At 36.8% G+C, this 13,541-nt stretch overlaps 1 protein-coding gene across 1 annotated transcript in view; it reads left to right on the plus strand.

The window, feature by feature from the left end:
- The first annotated feature begins 3,310 nt into the window (after positions 1–3,310).
- Positions 3,311–13,541, plus strand: part of ADGRV1 (adhesion G protein-coupled receptor V1) — a 290,872-nt gene continuing 280,641 nt past the window's right edge. Inside the window, 1 exon segment of the mRNA XM_037372734.1 lies at positions 3,311–3,402. Within this exon segment, the coding sequence (XP_037228631.1) occupies positions 3,381–3,402 (22 nt within the window). The 5' untranslated portion in view covers positions 3,311–3,380.

Genomic DNA, 13,541 nt, shown 5'->3' on the forward strand with positions numbered 1-13,541 from the left:
CAAACCAGAGGCCATTGATTCTATTGCTGCTGCTTTCAATATTGGTTTACTTGCAGCAGAGCCATTTTTGACTTGCAGTTTTAATGAATCCAAAACAAAGGAAATCCAAAGAAAGAAAGAACTGAGGGGTATACTTAGTACACCTTATTTACTGCTTTGGTTGAAAAGAGAAGTGAAGGCTGACCTGGAGGCATAGTTCTGTGCAATGCCAGATCTATTGTAGGTCAGTACCAGGCCTGATTGTTTATCCCTGATTTTTGCAAGGGGTGAGAGTGCTGTGTGGGCAACATGCTGAGTTGTTAAAAGTATGTATGGAGTGTCCCATGTCAATTACCAACAACCTTCCAGCCAGCTGAAGGCCACCATTGACAAAAATCCCATGGGAGCTCTGTCTCATCCTCATCTGTAACAAAGGGAAACACAGGACTTTAGAGTGGTATGATGATAATGAAAAAAAAGGAATTGAGAAATCCTCAGGGGTTGGGAGAAAAGATGGAATACCGCATGTTGAGTGGGAGAGAGCAGCAAAAGCTACACTCATTTTGGATCTGAATGTAGTTTTGTGGAAAGACACCATGAAGACAGCCATGTGAATCTGTGAGCCCAAGTCTGAGTTCTGACTTTTCCTGTGTTTTCTAGCACAGTAATTAGCAACATTTAATGTGCTCAGGTCTGCTTAACTGAGAACTGATGACTAAGGCAGCCCTCTGATACTGAGCAGCTTGATAGCTGTTGGTGGGAGCCAGACCTCCCACAGAAACTGGATGACGAAAGGATAACAGGAAGTATTTTATCTAAGCTGAAACAACATTATGGAGTAAGTGATAAGAAGAATTTTATACCTCAAGTACCCTTTCCGTCTGTTGATCCAGAGAGGAAAACCAATACAGGATCTAGATTGTGAGGCTGAGACAGAAAAATAGTAACCGTATGGTGTTGAAAAACATATTACTTATCTGTCACGCTCATAAAATATGTTCTGTCTAATGTAAAATTCAGCAGGTAATAGTGTGGGCCTTTGAAGGACTGCTTCTTGCTCTCTTTTCAGTACAGAAAAACTGGAGCTGGTGCATGGGAATAATGCATAATAAAGTCTTGATCAAAAAATGTAGATAATAATACAGATTATTGTACACATCTACTTGAATTCTTTTTAAGTGCACAGCATGGCTTTTTGGAAGAAAAAAGCACACCTGTGTTTTTGAAAAAGAGAAATATTTTATTATAATGTTTGGTGAGTCATTCCAGTGGATTATTTCTTTCACTCTTAGGATCTGGAGTAGAATCTGATTATGATGTGATTATTGATGTGCACTTTTGTGTCTGCATATTAGGTCATCTATACCTTTATCTGGTATACTGCAGATTTTTACTTACCAACATTTCTTTTCTCTGTAGCTGTATACAGAGTAAATCCAGAGACTGATCTTACCTGACATTACCTAATGCCATTATCCAAAAGATAGGCAGTAGTCTAAGATAGTCATTTGGACTCCCCATTGAGTCAGAGAGGAGAAAAAACCACTTCTTAGAGGTAGTTCATCCCATCCTACTGTGTGATGAGGTTAGACTGGAGGCTGCAATTAGGTGGAATGCTTTCTAGTTTTGAAATGCTGCTTGTACTTTTAGAAGTAGAATACTTCTTCAAGTCTTTGAGTCTTTTACTAAGTAATTTTTTAAACCTTTCATAATTCTCTAGCATCTTTGCCTTTTCCTGTTTGTTTACATTATTCCTGAATTGTCATCTCTGTAATGCAACACAGTATTGATGCGGTGTCCAGGCTAATGCCTTCTCAAGGCATAGTCTTCTAAATCCTGTCTTTTTTTTTTTTGCCCTAATGCTTCTGCACCGTATTCCTTCCTTCTATATGCAAAGACTGTATTAGCCTTAGCAGAATCAATGCTTCCTCTCTGTGACTTCTATCAAGCAGTCTCTGTGATTGCTTTTTCCATATGTTCCAAATAATTTAAAAACAAAGCAAAGGAAACTCATTTGAAATGCATGACTTCTCAGTAAATTATAGCAAAAGTAAAAATCATTTTGCTTTCATTTGGGGCAGGATTCTATTTTGTGCTGAACATTTCCCTCCACCCTTTCTGTGAATGTGCTGTCTGTGAAATAAAGCTGGGAGTATTAATATCTAAAATGGCTAGAGTTATATTTGGAGTTGTTTCTAAATACTTAAGTGTTAATCTGTATTAAAATAGCCATTTACAATAGATTCTGTGTATTCAATACTAATAAGCAATGCAGGAGTTTAAAAAATGTGCCTGTCAGGTGTCATGTTAGATGCAAGTTGCTTGTTACATTACTTTTGCATGAAGTTGTGTCAGAGGCATGATATTTTTGAGCTGCTTAGGAGTACTGTTTTGACAGAACAGTGTGAGGGTTTGGGACCAAAAAAAAAAAAAAAAAAAAAGACAGGATCCAGCAAACTCAAAGTACCTGGCATGTGGTTGTGTACTTTGTAGACTAGGAATGTATTGGCAGTTCAATTTCCCTGGAGTTGGAGTCGATGCTTTTTAAAAATTTGATAGAATGGTTTCAGTTTGTATGAGAGTGGCAGGGAGTGTTAATGGATCTTATGGGATTCAGCCACATGGTATTGTGCTACTGCTGCTTCTGCAATAGCATTTCCACTTTTTAAGATCTAGTAGCAATCTCACAGGTTCTGGAGATACAGTGAAGCCTGTGTAAATGGGACCAAGTGAAATTCTCTCAAAATTCAGTATTTTCTATATCTTGGTGCTTAGATGCATCAACATTTATTGGATAAGTAGGAATTCTGACACTTGTTTACCACTGGGGAGATTATGGGCCAATACTGGCAAGATACAAGTGCCACCTTCTGTCTTTGTATCTCTGGCTGTTGCTCAGGATTTGTTTGAAATGGTGGTGACCATAAAATGTGAATTTGATGTTAGTTAGAGAAATTACTTAGTCCAGAACACTTGATCTAGCATTGGAAGTTGTTTCTCCCTGCTGAGCACTGAATAGCTGTGAATTAAGATGAGCTGCATGTCTTGGTGCAATTGAGGATTTGAATCCGAAATCTGTCATAATCCACTAATAAAACCTGCCAGTTTTGCTGCCTCCAGTAATAAAACAGTGTGGTCCTAGCTAAGTGGAAGAACTGCTGAGGCAGACTCGAGGGACTAACTCTATCTGAACTCCAGCAGTGCAAGGGCAATTGCTGGGGTTGAAAAAAATTTTGTCCTTTTCCATCCCACCCCCTTTTATCTTCACAGCAGTAGGAAGGCAGCAGGAGTCAGGAGAGGGAGGAGAGTGTGTGGAGCGGAGGGAGGAGTAGGAGAGGGGAATGCATAATGCGTGAGTGACAGAGAGCGTGCAAGCGGCGGGCTGAGTCCAGAAGACGCGGATGTCCATGTCCCCGGGTCTAGGTAGGTTTGCTGTCTCGCTGTTTGAAGTGGTAGTTGCTATGGAAGCATCCTGTATCAGCTGCAGAGGTGTTCACTGTCCAGCTCGAGGGTTCTGCCAGCAGCACCTGTTGCAGCAGGGACAGGGTTTAACCCGCAGCAAGGCAGCGAGTGTGTCGCTCACCCGTGAGTGGCTGCTGGATACTAAGAGTCTGCTAAGGTTTCTGTTGTTCCAGCAGCTCCTCTTTCTGCTCTGCAGAGAGCAGGTGGAGACAATAGTCTTTCCAATGTAAAATCCTACTCTCAGGGGATCATATCAGGATGAAACTCAGTCTGAAGTGTCCTAGCTGGCAATTTTTAACTCAAAAATGCACAAAACATTAATTTGACTGTTTAAATTAGGTGAAAATAAAAGAAGTGGAGGAGCTGCGTATGCATTGTGTATTGTAGAGGAGAGGGAATTAAAAGTAGGAATGAATTTTTCAAATCATCATTGGATAAGGATTTTAAAACATGCTAATAATTAAAATATGACATGTAAGTGATTACAATTGGAAATATTGCCTGTGCTTCTTGCATGTGGTATGCTGATTTTGTATAAGATATTGCATAATTCACCCTGGCTAGCCCAGATAAAGTTAAGATCAAATGTATACGAGAGTGCTTGCCAAACATCAGTCATTGTTTTTTAATGAGTCTATAATTGCTTTATAGTGCGAATGTGAAATAACATGTGACTTTAAAAAAAAATTACTCATTCCATAGAAGCCAAAAGTGTTTCTTCTGATAAGCTTTGCACACATCTAGAATGAGTCTTTCAGTTAAATACTAAACATCTTTGAGAATCTGCCAGGGCAGTTTAATAACTGAAGGTAAAATGTGATATATTTAGTCTATCTGTCCCTTAAGCCTAAAACAAGCTTTCTACTACAAAATGTATTCAGTGTTTTCATGTGGAAAGGAGAACCAGATTCCTGAGCAAATAAATTGTGGCATATTAGGATTAGAATTGAAATGGCCAAATATTTGATAATGTAAAAGCTAACATATTTCAAGGGTGTTCAATTTTTAATTTCTGATTTATTGTTATTACTAGTATTTATGTTGTTAATGATTTCTAACATAGAGTTTTGTGCTTTCCTAGCTTTCTAATACACTTCTGTGTTTTAATAGCTTTACATGAAGAAATCAATGGTATTTACCAAATTTGTAGCTAAGTGAACTAATTCACATCCATAATGAAAGCACATGCTTATTTGCTTGTGATTGTGCTCTGTTCCTGGTCACATGGAAATTAATGGGGAAAATCATATTTGCTTTTGAGAGAGCTAGTGCTGGGCAGTTTATTTGTGCTGTCAGCACTTTTAACCTGAAAATAATACTGGAAGAGTTGTAAAGAGTTGATACTAGTGAATGAGATTGATCCTTATGCATTCAAACCTACAGTGCAATACTTTCCTTGGAAATTGTTGTGAGTTTTATTTAAATTAAATTTTCAGAATCAGGTCTAAAGTCATAATCTGTTACTAAAACCTCTAATATACATTAAATTTTGTTATTTAAACTTACTTTCTTCCAGGGTTTTTTAATTACTTTTGGAATTCCTTTTAAAAAAAATTAAGAGTGCTTAAGTCTGCAAAAGCTTACGTGCATATTTTACTTAACATGTGAGTATGATGGCTGAAACTGAACTATTGGAAAACCTATGAAAGCATAAAACTTTAATGTACAGCGCTAAAAAAGAATACTACTACAGAGGTCTGTAAGGATCTTAGTCATGGGATACAAACAGTTTATGGCAGTTTGGGAGAAGAATATTGATGAGCCACAAATCACCTTTGATACTGTTACATAACATGGTAACCATGAGATGATTACTAATTACTGAATTTTTAACAGTATATAACAGTGTTCTATAAGCTAAACAAAATTAAAATTTTAGAATGTTTCATGAAAAACTTGATGGAAAAGTATGCCTTTCCATCACACTTCAAAGAAAGGGAGATTTACAATTTATCTCAACTACATTTGAAGTTTTTTAGCCTCAGGTGGTTTTGGAATCATCAAAACCATAAGTTGTATATCTGACTTCTGTTATTTGAGATAGATTATCTGATGCAATTTAGCTGCATTTTATTGCTGGATAACCCTGATCTCTGATTATTTTTTTTTCTTTCTTGGCCAGCCTCTTCCAGTTTGTTCTTGGTATTGGGTCAGTTTGGTTGTTCACTAAGAAGTACAAAAATGTAGGTAGGCAAGAAATACCAAGAACGTGAAATTTCTCAGGGAGTATTAGGCCTTCACCTCCTACAGATATAATCACATACATAACTATTTTTACATGTGTAATCCTACAGACTGATTTTACTCATTTGTAGAAACTGTGCTTGCCTTTGCAGCTTTACAAGACTCTCCAATTTAGGTATAGTCACTGCTGTATGTAATGGTGAATATAACACTTTTCCTCACTAGAAGTAAGCGTAGACAATATCTGAATTCTTTCAGTGTGTATGAAGACTTTTGATGCTATATAACATCTACATCATCAAATCAAAACTTACAGAACCATTGCTGTCGATTGTAGGCATTTGTCATAGTTCCAGAAATTCAAGAATTATGTCTATCTGGTGGGAGTTAAATTATTGTTTCTTAGAAAAAAACGATTGACAGGAAGGATCAGTGTTAGAGGCCATTTCTCTTATTCCAGGTGGACCCACTCTAACATTTTTACTCTGGAAAAAAATATTGAATCACACATGCCTCATTTGCCTAATTTTTGAGTGAGTAATGTAACTGGAAAATATTTTGCGTCAATACACATTTTCAAGATTGAATTTACACCATACATGAGAACTTGTGGCTGTTTGTGGAAAGAATTTGGAAACCAGGAGTTCTAAAATAGGCTTAGAATATGAAAAACATTGTTTCATAGATTGGATTATGCATATTTCCTGTAAAAATAGTTAAAGTTGTTTAAATTCCTTTTACTGAAATAATTTGTAAGTCCAAAACAAGGTTGCCATTTAGATGAAGTTATACTTATTTAAACAGGCTTATTTGACAGGTTAAATTCCTCTGGCAAATTTAAACAACAGAGAAGATAGTTCCCATGCTCATCGCAGCTTTTGTTTGTGCATTTTTTAGCCAGTTGAGAACAGAATTTCCTCTAGAGTGTTATAGTAATAATTTTTTATATACCAAGAGTTGTTTTTTTTGGTTATCTCATTTTGTATCTAGTATAGATTTATTAGTTATGGTACAGTTATGATTCTCATTTTCAGATGGCAAAAGAAACTTCCTTCTCCCCAGTCACTTATCCTGGACTGGTCCAATATGTTACTGCTCTGAACTGTTTCAGGCTTTGCTTCATTAAGGATTTAACATGGCCTTAATTCAGCCATCTGTTATGGGTTTGGCAGACTAACAGAACTGAGGTATTGGTCAGAGCTTTAGTAATTTCCCACATTTTTAAAGGTTAGGAAAAGAGCTACCTTTATGAATAGATTTTGAATAATTCTCAGCAAGACAATGGTACAGAAGTGGGGTAAAAAATGCATGTCATTCTCTGAAGCACAGGGTCCCCTGTCTGCCTTTAGCTCTGCTGAAAGGCAATTAGCATTTCAACCAGCCAATTTGGTTACATGCAATGAAGTACTTGGGTTTGTAATTTGCTGCTCTTGGCTTGGTGCTGTTGAGAACTAGCTCTGTGTAATCCTCTCAAAGCACCTTTCTTTCCAGCATAGTTATTGTTGCTGGTCTTAAATAACTAATCAACAAAGAGATTTCCTTGTCTTGAACTACAGGGTGCCTTAGAAGAATGAAAAGAAATACTCAGTTAATAAGGGAATGATTATAATTATTAAATAGTGATTATTAAATTGTCACATAGGTTAAAAGGTTTAGAAAGCCAAGGAAAGCACAATACAGGATAAAAGTAGTGTGAGAAGTCTCTGAACCCAAACAAATTTTGCTTGGGGAGTTCTCTTCACCACATAAATACTTTATCAAGCGTTTTATTTAAAAAACAGATTGCCCAGATTTAAGAGATTAATTCACAGTAAGGATTAAAGTGATGACCCCATGCTAACCGTCTTCTCTATACAAATATATTTTTACTTCTACAAAAGTCTTCGGAGGGACTATAATATAATATAAAAATAATAAAACAAACATTTGCTGCAATCTGATAAAAATGAATACATTTAATTGCAGAAATGAAGGCTTGTTTTGATATAAGTTTTAAATTTTCATGTTTAATAATGCATAGAACTCAAGAATAACTGACAGAATTATCCACATAATTAGGCAACACATTAAAATTCTATTTGGCTCATACATGTGTGTTAACTTCTAAGAATCTACTGTGGATAGCAATAATTATTCTGTCAGTATACCTGAAATAATGCCATCTAATCCCCACCATAAGGCTGTAATTTACAGTTCCATACCATACATTTATTTTTTTCTTGCAAGATTATTATGTGTGAAGCCCTATTGCAAAACAGGTTGTTATGTTTTTGGTTTTAAGTACGAGAGAAATAACCACTATAGTGCCAAAGCCCGTAATTACTTTTTCCGATAGATGCTATTCATTCAGGCTACAGCACTTCATTCAGGACAAGTACTAGATATTTGAAGATACGGTAGTTCTAAAAGTGTCAAGGACGTGTGAGAAACCTCTGAAGTAGAGATACAAATGGAAATTATTGTGAAACTCCAGATCTTTACTGAAGTAGAATTAGTTGGTGTTCCTCACTGAAGCCTGCAGACCTTCCTCAGCTGGATTTCTGGTTCCATCTGTGTAAAAGCCTGATCCTGTGGCAGGCTCAGTCGTGTGGTTACTTCTGCAATAAGCATGAGTTGGGAGTGCTAAGTATCTTCATGGCTGGGTTGTTTGCTTTTGGTTTTGTTTGGTTGTTTATTTTTTTAAATCTGTTTGCTTTTTTTTTGGGGGGGGTGGGGGTGGAAACACCACAAAAAAACCCGAAAACAACCATTTGAGGGAGGATGAGAGTCCATATAGTGTCTCAAGCTCTACTTGGAGCAAAATGTCTAGGTAAAAAGCCAGACTCTGGTTCTGGAAAACCTTGTAAAATAATTTCTATTGGTGAGAGGTATCTGCTCTTTTCATTAGAACTGTATAGATGGAAAAGGATTTCCAGTGTGGACCTTAAAACTAGATTTACCTTTTGCTTAAACCTATACTATATGCTAAGTGGAACTATTCCAAAATAATATCTGTTTATTTACAATGTATAGTTATAACTATATATGGACAGATTCTTATCAGTTGCATGAGATAAATGAGAAGTTCTGTAACTGAAATCAGTGTTGTTTTGTTAGTACAAATTAAAGCAAATTCAGATTCCTAACGGTGTATTTCTTAACATTGTTAATTAGTAGATTTCAGCTGTTTGTTTACTCCAATCTCTGTTCTACATGTAAAGCAACCTTAGTAACTCCGAGTCATTTCACCAGAGGTACTCTGGGTAAAAATAATCTGTATCTTGCAGCTAGACAAAATTATTGTCTGGGTTCTCGTTTGACCAGCAAATTATAAGGTAACTGCAGATGTTTGTAGAAAAGGCTTGTGTTGTCTCTGCTGGCTGCTGGCAAACAGATGCAGTGGATTCAACACTGCTTTAGAGCTTTGCCCTTCATTCCCTGATCAGAATTAGAAGAGGCAGAGCAGGCAGTTACCTCAGAAAGCCTTTAGCATTACCTGGCTTAAGATATAAAAGTTGGTTCTCCAATGATGATTACATGCTCTAGAGCAAAATTTAGGGATATAGTTTTGATCCAATCAAATTCTTCTGACAAAGTGAAAAGAAGCTGCCAGAAAAACTACAAGGGGTACTCTGGGTTTATTACACTTTTTACCTCTCAGTGACCTCTAATAATGGGATGAGATTATTTGGATTTCTCATCAGGCCTCTGTCTTGGCTTTGGCTTGCAGATTTACCACCTTCAGTATTGGTTCCTGGCTGTGATGATAGATTTACCTTTCTGACTAGTAAATACAAATACAGTGGCAGGCAGCTTTAAGCATCTTTTCTTCCTTAGGACGAGATGTCTGTGTTGGACGGTTGTGCCTTTTTCAAGGGAACGTAATTGAATGAGCAAGAATTTTCGTATGGAGGTGTTCAGGTTACATTAAATTGACCATTCCCAGTGACACAGACTGTCACAGATAACAAGATCTTTCAAAAATATTGCAACTGTGAGAAAGCAAACAGTCAGGAGAATCATTGACTGATGTTAGCATCATTAATCTGAAATGCAGATAAATCTTAGCACCTGAGGTTGAACAGCGGTGCTGTTCTGTCATGGCAACAGTAGCGAGTAGTTAAGTAAGCAGCTGAGCCCAAAAACTTCAGGACAATGAAAGCTGCATCAAGGGATTTTCAGCACCTAGTAGTCTGCATTTGTGCTTTGGCTAGGACTTTCCAATGTTAATAAGATGTGGGATGATGGACAGGTACCTGGAATGTCTTTGTAGTGTAGTGGAAGACAGGAAACACTAGAGAAAGACTGGAAGCAAAGACGTCTGGTGACACTGAATAACATGCATGGAAATAGGTGCGATGGACTCTTGCCACAAGTGCTGCAACTATTAGTGCAGTCCAGGAGTGCAAGCAAAGCAGTGCTTGTAGTGGCTTACTATAATTCTCATGCTTTATCCACCTTGAAGCACGTTGAAGGCAAAAAAAAAGGATATAGGAGGACATAGTTTTGAAATGGTATCTTTGCAACACTCTTTTCTAGTCTCGCTTGGAATGAGAGACTTACTTATCCCACATCTAAATGAAAAAACCCAAACTAAAAAAGGAACAACGAACTGAGCAGACTTGGGTAACACCTACTATCAAAGTGCTAGGTTTTACATACACAGCTGTTGTGTCCTCCTTTGCATATGTGTGAACTGTGGGAACTTTGAGGCAAAGAAACCCCTAGTCTGAAATAAAGTATTTATCTCTTAATTTGGGGTCATGACAACATAGAAATAAGTTTAGTAAATCAAAGTTTTTAAAATTCCTGCAGTTTTCCTGGGTTGTTCTCCAATACTGTTGTAAATTTCAGTGGTTCTGAGAATGCCTGAAATAAAACTGCTGAAAACATGCAGTTTTTTTAATGTTTCTACACAGGTGCAGCAAGGGCAGCAACCTTGTGAAACTTCTTGCTCTGTGCTGTTCCTGTGTACTACAGAGAATCTCCTCTTTACATATGAAAGAGCACATGTATCTCTCTCCCATTGTATTCAGCCAAAGATGCTGCTGGGTGCTGACATCTCTGCTGTGAATAGACTTCTCTCTGGCAACCATTGATGGCTGTAATGCTGTACTCAATGCAAACTACTAGGCATGCTAGTTTTTGAATGTTCTACTTGGCTGGGTATTTGTAATCACGGGGAGTAGGGAAGGACAGGCAGTGAAAAGTGCACTAGGCTTTACACTTGCTCTGCTGTGCTGTGTCCACGGACTTTAGAAATCTACAATGAGTTGTGTGAAGATGAGGGGTGGTAATCAAGTTGCAGCTGCTGGGTGCGAGAGGTGCTGCTTCAGCATACCAGCTTGTTTCTTCACCTGGGCAGCCATGGCAAGTTTGAGGTACAGGGTACTTAAGACCTCATTCCATCTGCTGCTTTGTTAGTGAACTCCCCTTTCTCTTGCCATTCTCCGTTCCATATCTGGCATTCTACACTCACTTCATTTCAGATTTGGAATCTTTCACAGCCCTTTCATTTCCTTTCTTGATCTCTCCATGTGCCACTAGTCTGTAGGTTCCTTCACCCTTTAGTGAAAACAGCCAGGAAAATAATCTTTTTTCATTCTTAAGGGTTTTGATTTATTAAGCATAGAAGCCAGTGTAAGAACGTGCAGAAAATATTTCTCATTCTTTACAGAAGTTCACAGAAAAGATCACTCATTCTTTATAAACTTTAACATTTTCATCTGAAATTTGCTCCAGAAACTAAGCAGAAAAAGCAAGCTAATCCTGGTGATCCATCAGTTACAAGAAATGCCAGTTTTATAAGCCTATCTCTTCTTGGCTCCAACTGAGCAACAGATTGAAATGGTATTCCTCACATAGTTTGTGACATTACTGTGGAAATTACTGTGTGCAATCAGTATATAGTCTGCTGGGTTCTACACTAAAATTCTGTGGTTTTGGGAGAAACACAGATGCACTTCAGAAAGCGCCATAAGACACAGACTAAAAGGAAAATGTCAGTTAGGGATCATGACTCGGAATTCTGAGTTAGATTTCCTTTTTTAAAATTATATTATTGAAGAATGTGGGGTTTTTTTCTGAGGTGCTTTCTTTTGGTTTTATGCCAGAAACTTTTATTATAAACCCCTTACAAATGTCATCTAGGCCTCAGTATGTCATTGCTTTAAACTACCACCAATACTACAAGTCATTATTTGAAATGGCTTTAGTCAGAACACGGTAACAGAATAGTTGGTCCGTTGACTTTTACATACTCTGAAGACATATAATATTCCATTGCTGATTGTTGTTTCAAAAGCACTTAAATGACTTTGACTCATTAATCTATTTTACAGTCTGACTGAGTATTCTGGATTGCAAAAACTGTACTCAATAATACTTAGCTGAAGCAGAGGGGAGTGTTTGATGACCAAATGCATAGTTTACCAAAATTTAGCAGTGAACAAGGACTAGAATTTCAGCTTCATTTGGAAAAAAAAACACAAAAAACTCGCCAGTGATATACTGGGATGAAGGAGATGGGGAAGAGCCATCTTTTAATCCCTGAGCTTGCAAAGGTTTCTGCTAAACTTTATACAATGCAGTTAATAGGAACAAATTGTGTTCCCATGTAGATTTATGTAGGAATTTAGTGTACAAAATGAGTTCTTATTTAATGAAGTAAAATACTGTGACCTATAATACTTTTTGGCTATTTGAATAAATTTGTTCTGCATTCTCTAAGTCTTGATTTATGTTATTTTTACCATATTATATAAATTTTCAAAGTAATCATGGTTTTCAGGATTGCGTTTATATAAACAGAGTAAAAACTACTTTTGGCAGGCTGTGCAAAGTAAATCTTAGTACAAATAATGTAACAAGGAAGAATACACACCAGCTAAATAATTGATGGTATGATTGTGAAACCTCTCTTGTTCCACAGGGGTAATCCTATAGTTTTAGAATGCTCTCTAGTAGAAGTAATAGAATTCAAGTAATTCTAAACTTTGTAATCTTGCCCTTAAGGATCATGTTTTCAGTATTATTTACTAGAAGGATGTACCGTGGGAAGATATTTGCAAAGTCTATGACAAGGTAACAGCTGAAGCGAAAAGGTCAACGAATTCCTCAGTTTAGTATGGATGATGCCTGCATCTGCAGACAGTGTAATTGTCCCACAGTTTACAAAGGTTAGACAACTGTTCTCTTTCCAGCTTGAAGGTCTGTATTTTTCAGAGCAGTTCAACATAAAAAAACCCCAAACCATCTTGCAAGTTAATATAATCAGCTTTGTAAATGCTGATAATTTTAAATCCCAGGGGGTTTATGTTTATATATTTTGTCTTCAATTCCTACTGTCAGCTTTTTCTGCATTAGAATTGCTGATTAGATAAGTAGGAATCAAGCATTTCTCCTGAAAGTCTGTAACAGATTTCATGCTCAGTAAGAGCCATGGGTATCTTGAAGGACTGTTCATGGTAATAAAAGTTTATGTAAATGTGTAATTCTGCAGCAAAATTATTTTACTGTGTGACATTTTTGCTGGAAATAACAAAACACTGTTCAAATAGGTTGTAAAATGTATTGTTTTAATAGGGAAAATGGTTAGTCCTGATTTTTTGCACTTAATTTCATTGCTTGCCTGTTCCCTCTGTGATGTTCAGTAAAGCTAAGTGAACATTTTTTATTACAAGTATTTAAAATTGGCTAATTTTGCCATCACACTTTGCTTGTAGGAATTCTGAGACACACTGATAATTTTCTTGACTGTATTTCCAACTTATAATTAGTTAATATGTCATGTCTGTGGATAATTTTTTTCTGTAACTTGCCTGAAAGCAGTTTATTTGAAGTCCTCACAACATAAAATTAACCCTTGCCCACACAGAATTTACTGTAAGATGCATCAAAGTGTTGAAGTCTTTCTGAAGCTGTGTTAATTTTAGTGG

This window comes from Falco rusticolus, chromosome Z (assembly GCF_015220075.1).
Source record: "Falco rusticolus isolate bFalRus1 chromosome Z, bFalRus1.pri, whole genome shotgun sequence".
NCBI classification, from domain to species: Eukaryota; Metazoa; Chordata; class Aves; order Falconiformes; family Falconidae; genus Falco; species Falco rusticolus.